Raw genomic sequence first — 14,595 nt, 5'->3', positions numbered from 1 at the left:
GAAGCATTCAGTCAATGAATATTAAAAGCTTCACTAGTTTCTTAAAAATCATTCTACAGTATTTACTCCCCCATTTTTTATCAGTCAGAAGAAATGCAGTAAATGGACAGTTATGTTCACTAAATGCTTCACTCTAAACCAGTGTTTCTCAATCTTGGCAATTTTAAGATGGGTGAACCCATCCACCCTGGCTGAGGAATTATGGGAGTTGAAGTCCACCCATCTTAAAGTGACAGAGTTGAGAAACACTGCCTTAAAGGATACATTTTTGCTTATGTAACATGAGGCACTCAGCTGCCTTTTCAGTTTCTAGAAATTTTTCCTCACCCCAAAAGATTGCCCCAGAAAACTCCTATTGCACATAAGACAGTAAATGCAGGAAAAACGGGAATATTCAGCAATGTTTGCTGCCTCAGTAAACATAAATCAAAATGCTTTCCACTAACACAAAACCACCATTAGAGAAAATCCAGAATTACATGATAAGCAAATTTTTATAATTCACAAAGTATTAGATATTGCCAAAATCTTATTTGCTTTTTTTCAAAACATTAAAGCACAGTATAGGTAGTCCTTAACTTATAACCTCATTTGGGACTGAAATTTTGGTTACTTAAGTGATGTGGTCATTAAGCGAGTTATCATGTGACCCTACCTGATTTTACAATCAATTTTACTGAGGTTTTTAAGTAAATCACTGCTATTATTACCTTAATCACACTGTCATTAAGTGAATTCATCTTCCCCAATTGACTGTGCTTATTGGAAGCCAACTCAGAAGGCTGCAAATCACAATCATGAGATTGGAAGACTGGGAAACTATCATAAATGTTAGCTGGTTGCCAAGCGCCCAAACTACGATTATGTAAGTATGGCGGTGGTGCAATAGTTGTAACTTGGACGGCAGGTCATAAAGTCACTTTTTGAGACTACTGGAACATTGAATCGTTGTTAACTGAACAGATGTAAATTAAGGACTATCTGTACTGTATAAAATTGCCAAACTGTCAATAATTTAACATGGTCTTATAAGATGGTGAAACCTACCTGCTTTTTATAAATGTTTAATTGTTCTTCAAAATGTGCACAGAAGTAAGTAACAGTTTCCTTCTCACCTACAAAAGAAAGATATATTGGTTGACCGCTCCATGAAAAGCAGCAGTATTAGATTGGAACAGCATATCACTGGATTGAATTAAGAGATGTAATTAAAATGTTTTAAAGAATTATTATAGATTCTAGAATTCAATGCAATAACATTTACAAATAATCATTAAGCAATGTATGTCAGCAAATAAATAATGGGAGATCTTTTTGTAGCTACACATTTTTAACTGCAGTTTTTTAAATGCTGATCTGTGTGTATAAGTCTTCATGAGACTATGGAGCAGCATGCCATTTGAATACATCAATTACAACTGCCAAATCACTTGACAACAATTACATTCTGCCAAAATTCAGCAAAATAACTATATTATAGTAAAGCAATTTTTTCTTTAAAAAAAATAGTAGCAGAAAGAGACATCAGCAGCATCCCAGCAGGCTGGAAGTTGATGTGGTCCTCTGACCCAATACAATACTGTTGCACAAATATCATCTTTTCAAGAGGTTTTCAGGCACAGTTATATCAACAGCCACAATTCAAACACTGGACAAGACTAAGACACATTTGAGGTGGCACTTTCATAGTTTAAGGAGTTAAATGATTGCCTTAAACATTTGAAAAGCTTAAAGCAGCCATTTTGGCTCTTAACTTCACCTACCTCCCCAAAAGTAAAATTTCCAAATGTTTAAGATCATTCAATCTTTAGGATCACCCAAAAAATGACACTGAAGGGACTGTGTTTGATTTCATACCATTAATGTTAGAGATAGAGTAAAGAAAACATTTGGAGGAGCGTCTTTTTCTTCGGAGAGCACAAAGAATGTGCTGCTATCATTGAAGAACCATGGAAGGTCTTATATTACTACGTTGGTCCCTTTCAAACCCTTAATAAAATCCAACTTCACGACCCGTTGGTTAGTAAAAACCAGATGCATTAAATCACTATATCTAATCCTCTAAGACAAATCTGCAATTTCATCTTTCCAATACACAAGAACCTTTTTAAAAAATGAATCTCAGCAAGGTCTTATATATTTTAACATTTATTAAAACCTGTTGGCCTTTCCCAAGGTCCTGAAGAAATGGCTGGGTTCCCAGATTTGGAATTATATTAATTTTATTGAAATATTTGTACTATATGTCTACTTATAATTGATTTTGTTATTATTGTTTTTATTTTGGCTGCCAATTATCAATTTTGGGGGGGGAGATTTGACTGTATTTCTATCCATCCAAAATTACTTGAGATTAAAACAAATAAATAAATAAGATCTTCAAATGACCTTCATGTAAGAATTTAGTAATTATTCTAAAGGTTGTAATTTATAGAAAAGAGGGTGGTAATGCAATATTCAATGAGAGGATGTAATTCAGATTCAGTCTTTCAACACATCTCAAAATAGCAAGTTATAAACTGACATATCTTAACAAGCAACCATAAAATTTCAATTCCAGATTTGACTGTACTAAGATATACTGTATGGAGTCACACTAATACCCTATTTAAAGTGACTCTTTATAACATTTCAAGAATAGTACATCAAATAAAGTCAAGACAACAGGCATACGTTTTCTTGTAGTTCAGATTAACCCAATAACCCAACTGTAGTATAGAAGCTGAAATGTTAGACTAGGACTAGAGAGACACAAATCCAAGTCCACCCTAAGTCATGTGAGGTCATTGGTGACTTTTGGCTGCCCAATGTATTTCACAGGTTGTTATTGTGGAGAAAAAAAAATCCCCTCTTTCTAGCCTGTTGTCTTTACCACTATACCAAATTGGCTGTTGAATAAGATTGAAGAAATGAATATAGCATGGTGGGGTTGGGAACAGAAGAGAGGTATTCGAAAAGAAGAAACAGTGAAAAGAGGACGAAAGTCTGATAATCCGAATAAGCAGGTTTTCTGTAAATCAGGGCTTAAGGAACTACCATTTTTTCTTTCCTTTCCTTTCCATTCTCACTGCCACTTGTTTGAGGAATGAGGAAGGGACAGGTCATATCCAGTAAATTGCTCAATAGCTATTTTCTGGCAAAAGTGGGTGAAGACAATGTAGTACCAAAATAGTGCCTTTTAACCCTATTCATATCTTGTCAGAAAGGAAAGCAAACTACTAGAAGTTATGTCTAGGTTAAGTAGTTGTTAAGGTTACTTCTCTAGAAAAACATGAAGGCTACAAATATATACACCAACATAAATAGATGTACATTTACTTGGAATATCATGTCATTCTAAGAATTTGCTAGAGAAAATAAAGTTAAATATTTGTAAAACATTCAACTAAATTCAAATTCAGGTTATAGTATTTCTATCAAATACAGTTGGGTTTTTTAATAAAAAACCAAGAAAATCTTTATTTATCATGTAACTACATTGATATAAAAATAACCATGAACATGACAATGACGGCCTAGATACATTAGGGAAACATAAGCAGAAAATATTTTTTAAAAATCACTTTGTGATAAAAGTTACCACACTAATTTGAAAGATGATTGAATAATGTTGTAACTGCATTATATATCATATGAATACTTACACTTATCAAGACGTGGCCGTGGGTTGTATCTATAACCAACCTGACTCCAAAAAACAGGCACAGAGCCTCTTGTCTGAACAAAAGATAGTGTGTGATTATGAACATGGATCAACTGTTCAGTCTCTACATAATTTGCTACATTCCCATTTTTATCCACTCCTCTTCGTTTGTAACGCATCCCTAGGGAGAAAAAAGCAAAGAATTTCAGAAAAGAAATTGAATTTGCATGTTCAAAAGCTCACATCACAACTGTAGAACCAATATGATCATGGGATTCAAATATCTTCCATATGACAAAAGGCTTAGAATATTTGGGACTCTTGAGTTTGATAAAAATGTCTAAGGATGGATTGTAATAGAAGCATGGAAAATATGGACAAGGAGAAATTTAGTGCTTATCTTTCTCTTATAGGACAAATCTGATTTATAGATGTAGAACAGGAAATAATTGCTTCAATACATACACTTATAAATAACTGGTGAAATTCATTACAACATAGGCAAGCATATAATATCCTTAGCATGAACATTCCCTTCATTCTATCCTCATCCCACAAAGAAAGAAGTAAATCCTGCTCTCTGAATATATGGGATGGAAGGGATATTGTCTGAAAGAAGTCAAGTTTTGTCCAATTTTTCAAGTGCTTCTTATGGTCTTAAGTGAGTATTTTAATTTCTGTATAGAAATGCAAATAGGAAGTACTTGTTTCCATAAAAATAATCACTAAAGCTTTTTGGTCTCTAGACTATACTGAATAAACTTACCCGCTCTGTGACGGCTCCTCCGTGAGATAAGTGCCACAAGAAAACTTGGATGAATGTAATCTACACAAACAGGCTCCTGAGATGGTGTTTCAGGGCTGCTTTTCTCCTCATCTGATGTTTCATTATAATTAACTACAAGTTCTTCAATTTGTACAAATCCCTGGATGACTGGGATAATCCAAAAGTCCACCTCAGATTGCTGCAGGACATTAAAAGACATATACATGCCATTTATAGAACCCAAAAATTAAATAAATGAAAATAGCTGCAGCAGTAGTATACAAAGTTCTTATTTTAAATTTTGCATTTGTCAAATTAATAAATATCTTACTATAGATTACAATAAAATAGCTAAGCAATTTTTTGCTCCTTAATTTAATATATTTATTTAATTTATATGACACCCATCTTATTGTTGCAGCAATTCTGGGCAGTTTCATTTATTACTATATTTAATATATTATGAAATTATATTGCATAATAATAATTTTACTACATAGCTAAACTTAAAATAACAATTAAAAATTAAGAAAACAAATTTAATAGACAATTCAAAATAACCCAGGGATACTTGGATTGCTGACAATTTGAAGCTTACCAATATGAGTTAATAAAATTAGATGGAAAACACCAAGCAACCGCTTAGTGGGAATTATAAATGCTTATAAGGGATTACAGGGTCATAAAAAGGAGTTATTTGGAATTTTCTCTTCCTCAGTCTAAAGGAAACTGTGAATAACTGTGAAGATTAATAATGAATCTTCAATATCCCTTTTCCAACCAAGTTGTACAACAAATGATGGCCACAGAGTGACAGAATGAAACTTGCATATAGTTTTATAAATTGTACTTTAGATGGACTGTGGAAATATTTTTGTTCTACACAATTCTAAACAAAGTAATTTTAAGTGTTACCAACTTTGTTTTTTTTTTTAATCTACTTTTTCCTGCTTGAGGTGAATGATGTTTTCATTCACCACAAATTAAGAGAATGGGATAAAAGGAGAAAATCATCAAGAAGTGGAATTTTTGGGAGACCAAGAGAAAATGGTTAAAGAAGGGAAGATTAGTGGAAAGGAGGAAGGATAATAAGGTATATATTAGTAGATTTAAGGGAATTGTATTCATATTATTAACTGTGGATAGTCAACCAAGTTAAAGGGTTTTTATGCAAGATTTGAATATGATCATGTATATTGCTCACAGTAAAACAGAACAGCAGATGGAATGTGAAATGGCAATTTGGTTTAATTTTGAAGACAATTTAAAGTGAGAGATGAAGTTGAAATGTTAAAAAGTGGGATGGGGAATTTGAGAAATAAATCTAGTAATGGAGAAATAAGATAATTGATGTTAGTGTAAGAGATTAGGAATTAAGGGCAATTAGTAATATTTATGTATTAAGAAGAAAATAAGATAAGATAAAGAAAATATGGAAAGAATATTACGGCTGAAATTGGAAACAGAAATATGATGTAAAATGGATTTGAAAAGAGAACAACATGGCAGAAGCTGAAATAATAAGATATGGTGAAAAATGATTAATTTGTGATAAAGGATTATATAAAAGAGATGAATATGGAAAAAATGGGAAGATTAGAATAGATTATAAAGATTATTATGTATAAGATGTATAAGATGTGGCCCGGTTAACACTCTGTTCATAAAATATGTATGATGAAAGAAAAATTCTAATAAAACTTGTTTACAAAAAAAAAATAACATGTGGTAATGCTTATTGCTAATCCAGGTATCATAACTTCATGGATGATGACAAGCCCAAGAAAAAAAACCAGACCAACTCTTCAGATTTTTTTTTTAATTTAATAAATTTTTATAAAAAATATACTGTGTTTCACGATAAAAACTATATGATTGTTAGATTCTTTATTTCTATAGGCTTATATAGCTGGAAGATATTCCCAATCTTAGACACTGTACAATTTCTCTATTTGATGCTTTATTGCAATATTTTCTTTTTTGCTCAGACTTTGGCCTATATAATTCTACTAGACAACCTGTGTGCCATTGAGTCATTGTTTCAAAGGTATTTCCTTACTTAAGCAAAGAAACACAATGAACATGGGCGGGCAAAAAAACAGTTGGAGCAAGAGCAACTTCCAACTTCCTGCCAGCCTGCCCATTGAGTTTCCTTGTGGAAAGCTAGCAGGGAACATCAGAAATCACGTATCTTAAGAAAGCTGAAATCATGGAGGAATGTCTTTGAAAGTCAGTAACAGTTCCACTTGTGACTTAAATGGAAGCAATAGTAGAACCCTAAATGTTTGTGTCACAGAAAATTAGGATAAGTTACATGAAACAATAATGATCTCTTGAGACTAAATGGTATCAAGAAAACACCACTAATTCATTGAAATTCTCAAGGAACCATAAGTATATGGAATATTACTTACTCCAAGGTTTATCAGATCTTCAATCATATGCTTATTCCAAAAGAATCTATCATCAACCTGAAACATATAAAAGTAAACCTTTTGTATCCAAATATTACAGAAAACTCTGAAATTTCGAAGACTACAGAAAAATCTATATTGATCAGAACAGTTCAGGAACAAGAACTTCAATTGTGAAAGATAAGAAAACACTAATATTTCTTTCCTTAAAATAGATGCCCATATGTACCTATGGCTGATCTTTCAAGAGACATATTATTACCTTTTTCCAGAGGGGCAAGTTAGTCTTCTCACATGCACTTTGCCTTTGTACAGAGTTTGTTAAATCATAAGTCAAACTATAATAAAAAGAATCAGCATCCATAAACATTTTGAACAGTTCTTCCAATAGACGTCTCTCTAGTCTTTCTTTCTCTTTACTTTCTTTAACCTACAAAAGGGTAGAATGTTCTATTTCAGTACAGTGAGTTGGATATCTGTCAAAACCTAAACATGATTTTTCATAATGTACCATCAACCATTTGCTTTTGTTTAAATAAAAGTAATATAAATCTTTCATAAATTAGGTCTTTTCAAACAAACACAGCGAGAATTACAAATTTGCAGATACGTTTTCCAGATAAAATATGCTGTTATTATTATATTCTACAATGCTGAGAAATAACACTTCAAGTAAAGTTACCTACCAAATTTATGACCAAGAATAGAATGAAGAAACATCTAGAGTTACAGGAGGAAAGACCACATGCTGCACAGAATCTTCATTAGATATAGGATTGTACTAGTTCTACATATTACATAATGTAACTCAAACATATTCCAACAGTGTCCTAAATAATAAAAAAATGTAAAAGGTACTATTTTTATTTAATGAAAGAAAGGGCATCACATCTCCTATTTTTTTTTAAAGTACCGCTCATAATAAGCTTTAAATCCTTTGTATACACAACTTTAAAAGACAAATCTCTAGATGCTTACTGCAAATGGCCATTCATAAATAAAGCACTTCAAAAGTTGCCAACTGTAAATATAATTTCTTCTCCTGAACCACAAAATCTATTGCTTCAAAATACAGCAATTAATATTTAATTGATGACTTTATAAGTGAAGACATGATCTATTAAGATCACTTGTGAGGTTGGTATTTAATTATTTACTTATTTGTTAAATTTACATCTTGCCATGGGACTACTCTGGATAGTTTACAACAATAAAATGGGGGGAAAAATAAAAAATGTAAACAATAGCAAAGGAATAAAACAGTAAATAATGGAAGTACAATAACATGAAATTAAAAAGATGGGCGGGGGAGAACAAGAAGTGCAGGGGAGAGGTGGGTCAGGTCTTCAGGCCCTTGCGGAAAAATAGGAGGGTGAGGGCAAACCTCATCCCAGAGGGCAGAATGTTCCAGAAGGCTACAGCAGAGATCCCATTTTCCTGGTTCCCATCAGTTGGAGTTTCTTGACCAACGGGTTTGTCTTAGAAGGACAAGATGGTTCATCAAGTAATCCGGATCTATCCTATGTAGGGTTTTAAAAATCATAACCAACATCTTGAACTGCACCCAGAAACAAACTGGCAGCCTGCGAAACAGTGGTGCAACTTGGGTCACTCTATGGGTCATAAAGACTAATTGTGCTGCTGCACTTGTACCAGTTGAAGCTTCTGAATACATTTCAAGGAAAGTCCCATATAAATGTAAGATGTATGCTAATATTGCATTAAAAACATTTTCTACATCAGCATTACTGGAAAGTATTCAAAGCAACTACAGCTTATAAATTTATGTTGAGAACTGTATTTATGGAGGAACTATAATAATGGAGGCAATACAACTTTGATTTAAACCCATTTGTGTTTCAAAATAACATTTTAGTCTACATTCTTATATGCTCTATAGACCATGGCTATTAATGTGGTTTCGTATGTAATATTTATTGATGTGCATATCAAAGCATTTGTATCATGAGTTGTATTTTTTTTCTTCAGTAGTCAACATTTTGTTTTTGTTATATGCTTTAATAGGGAAGATGTTGAATGAGAATTGATGTTATAAGAATTGATGCTACTAATTACTATGCAGTATGCAGTAATAGTTTTAGTATTTGATTTTCACCCTTTCCCTTACTACGTTTTCAATATTTCTTTTGGTTTCACATCATCAGCAAAGTATCAGCATCTTATATTGCACAAGGGCCTCCAGATAATTGTAGGATGTCCTTTATTGCCCTTGCTGTTCATCATCTAGAAACTAGTATCCTGAAATTCTGTATATATTTTTTTTCATAACAAGGAGGTTTAATGTATGAAACACTAGTTCATAGACAAAATTAGTGCAGAATCAGACTAATTGTCATTTGAAACATAAAGTAGTAAATGTTATCATATTCTGTACTGCACAATATTTGCACTATATTTCAGTTCCTAAACACAATCAGGAGGGAATTATTTTTTTAATTTCTTTTTCATGTGGACTGACCTCCTTTAAGTTAAAAAAACAACAACAGAGAATCACCCGGGCATTCTGACAGCAAACCACGTACAGCTAATTTAAAAAGACAAAATAATATAGCCACTTATGAGAAAAGCATGATTGAGTTGCAAAGCTGGAAATTTGTGGGTTAAAATCATATAAAACCTATGGCAATTAAGGATAATAAATTTAATCTGTATTTTAAAACACAGGGGGGAAACAATACTGAGATTACTGTTGATACCAGCATGAATGACCATATGAATATCAGCATACAATTGTAGCCAGACACAAGAAGACAAAAATATGACTATAGAAAACCAAATAGAAAGCTGAAATTCTGAGAATGGGGGGGGCGGGGGGGACTAAACATTTGTTGCAAAGTTCAATAGTAACATAGGGGAGTCAATCACAAACTGAATGTAGGAAACAAAAAAGGCAAATGAATCCAAGGTTTTGCAACTGATAAAAACAATACATTATTTAAAGTGTTCCTAGAGATTCTTTCATGGGGAAAACAGATGCAGGCAGACAGGGGCATATTTGGAGAAGAATTTTATAAGAGAGATTAGAAGCAGTATTGAACATATTGATTGAAATGGTGATAACATGTCCAAGTAGTAATATGAAAGATATCTTTAGAGCTATACAATTGTCCAGTTAGAAATTATGAGGAATAGAGCAGAGTTTCAAACTCACATGAAATTCTAAAAGACAGTGCACACAAAATTCCAAGTGAGAATAGTAAACACATATATTTGGCGGCCCAAGGAGAAAGAAAGAAAAAGGTAAAGACTCTATTAGAACTGAATCTGACAAATGGGGATGGAACCAGTCAAATCATATAAAGGCATAAAGGGCTTCAAGTAGTAAAGTTTGGTAGATTGTATCTAAGGGTGAAAATAGGAGATTAAAAAGTGATCTGGCAGATAAAGTAAAGTGCCCTTGATTATGCTTGTGGGAATTTTAGCAAAGTTCAGAAGTATAACAGGAAAAAAAAAGGCATCAGAAATAAACAGTGGAAGACAACGTGAAAGGGACAATTTAATCAAGAAATATTTCCAAAACAAGTGAAATAAAAATATGCTTAAATATTTGTGACTATATTAATCAACTCACTGGAGCAAAGTACAAAATTAAATAAATAGGTGAATAGTGTTTACCGTGTCTACCATCATAAATTCTTAAAAATCTAATAAATAATTCTCACCTTCTTTTTATTAGAAGAGGAAACATTTGTTTTTATCTGAGTGAAGGTTCTCAGCAGAAATTTAGAATCATCTGGAGACTGTGTAATTTTCTCTGTTTTATATATTCCAAAATGATGTTTTTTACAGGGCTGAAAAGCAATATATTTTGTTAAAAAGACGCTTAATGAATTTAGTTATATAAAATATGAATTCACTGATTAATATTCTTCTAAGAACATTAAATAAAAGCTAACTGTTCTTCGTATTCTATATACTTACAATAAAACAAGGATAATAAATAGCAAAAAAAAAAAAAAACCTGGAAAAGTTGTATAGAATTCATTCTAGCTATCACTGAAGTATTATCTAGTATCTGCTAAAAATTATAAGGTTCCACATTTTAAAAAGCTTTTTCTACCCCATCTACTGTCTAACCTTGAGAAAGGTCACAAAGATTTAATTAACTAGTCAGCTGGAGTAAGAGTTTTGGCAAAACTAATTGTCATTTGTATATCTAATCACAGCAGAGACATCTCATTAAAAAGATATCTGGTACAATGCAAATGTCTGTAGAGAAGAAACAAGATATAAATGCAGTAAATAAACCGCACAGTAAAAGAGAGCAATTGAGAGATGGAAAGAAAGAATTTTTCCAAATGTTTGATAAGAAATGTTTACATCCACTTACTATCCAGTTATCCATTGGGTCAAATAATAGCAATAGCACTTAGATTTATATACCGCTTTACAGCCTTCTCTAAGCGGTTTACATAGTCAGCATATTGCCCCCAACAATCTGGGTCCTCATTTTACCGACCTCGGAAGGATGGAAAGCTGAGTCAACCCTGATGTTAATGATCACATGATAAATGTTTACCTAAAAATTGTTATTCAGCATGACTACCTGATTTGATCATGTAACTTGCATTTCCACTTAAATATCATTCCAATCATATTAAGTTGGCTGGAACACTCCTTTTATGAATTGCTGGGATTCCATCTTACCTCCAAGTCCAGATCCTGAGGTTCTGCTTCAGAAAGTGGTATTGCGACAATTTTCGTAATTTTACATACATCATGATCTCCTGGAAGCTTGCCAACAACTACTTTTTGGCGAATTAGAAGCAACCACCAAGGCAAATCTGTAAGAAATACAAATCTAAGTTTGGAAAGAGAAGTTTCAATTGTAATTTTAACCACATGAATAGCAACCTTTCAATTTATATATTCTCTTCATCAGGCTGACAAAATTACAGCCTAACACTTAAGAGGAAAAGCCTCTTCTCAGTAGGGAATTAGGGTTACAGAACCCCCGAGATGGAAAAATTGGGAAAGGGGGGGAACATTTTTCTTTCACTAGAACAATCCAGTATCTGTCCCTTCCTAAGACAGATTTGATTTTTGGTATTTTTCTAATAATGAACATGGTGGTTAAAATAAAAAATAAAACATTTTATTTGCAGAAAGAGAGAGGAATATTTTTCTTTCACTAGAACAAACCAGTATCTGTCCCTTCCTAAAACAGATTTGATTTTTGGTATTTTTCTAATAATGAACATGGTGGTTAAAATAAAAAATAAAACATTTTATTTGCAGAAAGAGTACACTACCATAACCAAATAATAGGCTTTTTTAAAAAAAATGTTTATGTTTTTCAATTTTAATTTAAGTTCATCCTAATTATTCTTCTTGTGCCCTGACACTTGCCTAACCATGCTAACACTGCATATAGAATCTGGTTTACAATGCTATTAGATAACTTATTAATCAGGTTAATATGTTAGACTGTGAATCCTATGGAGCCATGTTGCTTATTGGGGAGCTTTGGACCAATCATTCTTAACCCAGGCTATGATAAAATGGGGAAAGAGACCATATATAGCACTGATTTGAGCTCCCCCAAAAATGGGATTTAAATCCAATAAATAGCAACCTATTCACCAGGTAGGGGGATTTTTTAAATTGAAATGTAAAATCAGAGTTACTGCATAATATCCAGGCCACAGCATACACTCTCAAGAGAGCCACATCTGACTAACATTATCTATAGCCCTTTTGCTATATCTGTTATTGCCGATTCCAGTTATGTTTTAGTGTATGGTCTGCATCTTAATCACTGTTACTTATCTTGAATATTCCACTGAATCAAAGGATACAATAACAAAAACATATTTTGATGATTTTTGTAGAAAAAGGCAACATGTTTTTCAGTCCTTATGAAGACTATATAACATTCAATGACAATGCATGCCAATAAGCATTAAACTTGTTCTGAAGATTCAAAATTAAATACTTCCAGTTTACTTTTTTTCAAATATTTTAAAAGGGAGTGATACTGTAGCATACAGGGCCGGATTTAGATGAAAAGAGGCCCTAGGCTATTCCACTTATGAGGCCCTTTCACCTATAGTGAAAGTGTAATTTTAATTTTGCTAACAATTTGAATGTAGGCCCCTCTTGATCTTGAGGCCCCCTCTTGATCTTGAGGCCCTAGGCTGAAGCCTAGTTAGCCTATAGGAAAATCCGGCCCTGGTAGCATACTATCATTGTAATACAGCCCAAAACCAGAATCAGAATCAGAATAGATAACTCGTGTAATTACAACTTCATTCATTGAACAGTAAAATACACTGTTACTAAAAGATAATTTTTATGCTAATATTAGTTTGTCATGGTCAGCATCAATAGTGGCTTTATTTTAGTAGCTGAATGTATTTGTTTGTTTCAATGCTGAGTTAAATAAGATTTAAAAATCTCAAACAGCGTATATCCATAGTTACAGTTGTACAACTCCATTTAAGAGATGCTCTAACAGCAAAAGAAAAAAAATCTACAGGAAGAGTAATTCCCCCTTGCCCTTTAAGCTTCTTATAGCCTGTGACAAGCTGTTTCAAAAAAAAAAATGGAAAATGGCAGGGGGCTGAATAGGGAATTGGTGAAAAATAGTTCCATCACATCTTTCAAAAGGAAGCAACTTAATCTCAGGGTCTTCCACAAATGAAAAGAACCCTTCCATCCACAAAAGAAATAGATTCCCCAAGTGTTGCATTTACAAATGCCTTATGACATCACAATCTATCAACCAGCCTATATGTTCTCAAATTTGCTGTTGGGATTGGGAGAAGAATATTCTTTGCAGTTCCTGTGAGGTGAAGAAAATGCAATCATGCAAACAGACTTCCATTTATGTAATGTTGTTTCATAACTAATTTCAGCTGAAGAAGAAAAGATGAGGTGTTTCTATACATGTTTTCCTTTATGACAGTGGTTTGTATGAGAGAAATGTTATATTTGGCAAGAGGAAGAAAGATCAATGACTTTTATCATTTCATTTTTATAGGCAATATTTTGATGAGTAAATATCCATTCCAGTTTGCTGTTGTTCTGGCCCTGTTTTCTTCTGGAGTAGGGTTTCAGGTCATGTGTGTTTGTGTCTACACCTACATGGCCATACACAGAGATTTATTGGAATGGTAAAATCTCCAAGTTTTCATTTGGAGACAGAAAACCAGATTTATACATAGGTATTTCAAAGGATTTTTGGTCCTTTTTTTATTATTTACTTGCCTATTTTGAGAAGTCCATGTTAAATTATTTTTTCTTGAGGATAAAGAAAATATCTAATTTTCTACTGGGCAACTCTGCTTATCTGATTAAAAACATATTACAAAGCATAAGCAAGATTTTTTTTAACAAAAATAGGTCATTGCACAAATAAAAGAAAGATCCAGCTGAATGGCATAAGTTACATTAAAACAAGTCTACTAATCTATCTGCTGTATCCCATTGAGCACTTTGTTCAGGCCTTCCCTCAAGTATCTGAAGATCTTAAAAGAACAATGGAACCATTTATGAGATCTTCTTCAAGCATTCCTCCTGTTTCTTCTGTTTTAGACCTTGTTTTATTGCATTCATTCAAATGTAAGTGAAGGTATTCCTCATAATCATGGATGATGCTGGGTCTGGGAGAAAGTAGTATTTACAACCAGGAAGAAACAAGCAAAAAAAATTACGGCTCCACCCACCTCAAAACATAGTGGATATTTCTCTTGTTTTGACTAATAGCCAGAATACATGCCCATCTTTCAAAGATAGGAGCAAACCCCATA

General features: G+C 32.9%; 1 protein-coding gene across 1 annotated transcript in view; it reads right to left on the bottom strand.

Annotated features, from left to right (window-relative positions):
* The window catches only part of INPP5F (inositol polyphosphate-5-phosphatase F), a 37,494-nt gene that overhangs the window by 10,825 nt on the left and 12,074 nt on the right, over positions 1-14,595 (bottom strand). The window contains exons 3-9 of the mRNA XM_034440271.2: positions 11,492-11,628; positions 10,507-10,635; positions 7,086-7,253; positions 6,824-6,880; positions 4,410-4,608; positions 3,645-3,824; positions 1,048-1,115 (exon numbers count right to left, since the gene is read on the bottom strand). Of these exons, the coding sequence (XP_034296162.2) occupies positions 1,048-1,115; positions 3,645-3,824; positions 4,410-4,608; positions 6,824-6,880; positions 7,086-7,253; positions 10,507-10,635; positions 11,492-11,628 (938 nt within the window). The remainder of the gene's footprint in view (positions 1-1,047; positions 1,116-3,644; positions 3,825-4,409; positions 4,609-6,823; positions 6,881-7,085; positions 7,254-10,506; positions 10,636-11,491; positions 11,629-14,595) is intronic.

Source organism: Pantherophis guttatus, chromosome 6 (assembly GCF_059756535.1).
Source record: "Pantherophis guttatus breed Tessera chromosome 6, ASM5975653v1, whole genome shotgun sequence".
NCBI lineage: Eukaryota > Metazoa > Chordata > Lepidosauria > Squamata > Colubridae > Pantherophis > Pantherophis guttatus.
Note: the sequence above shows the minus strand (reverse complement) of the source record. Positions and strands in the feature narration are given on the sequence as shown.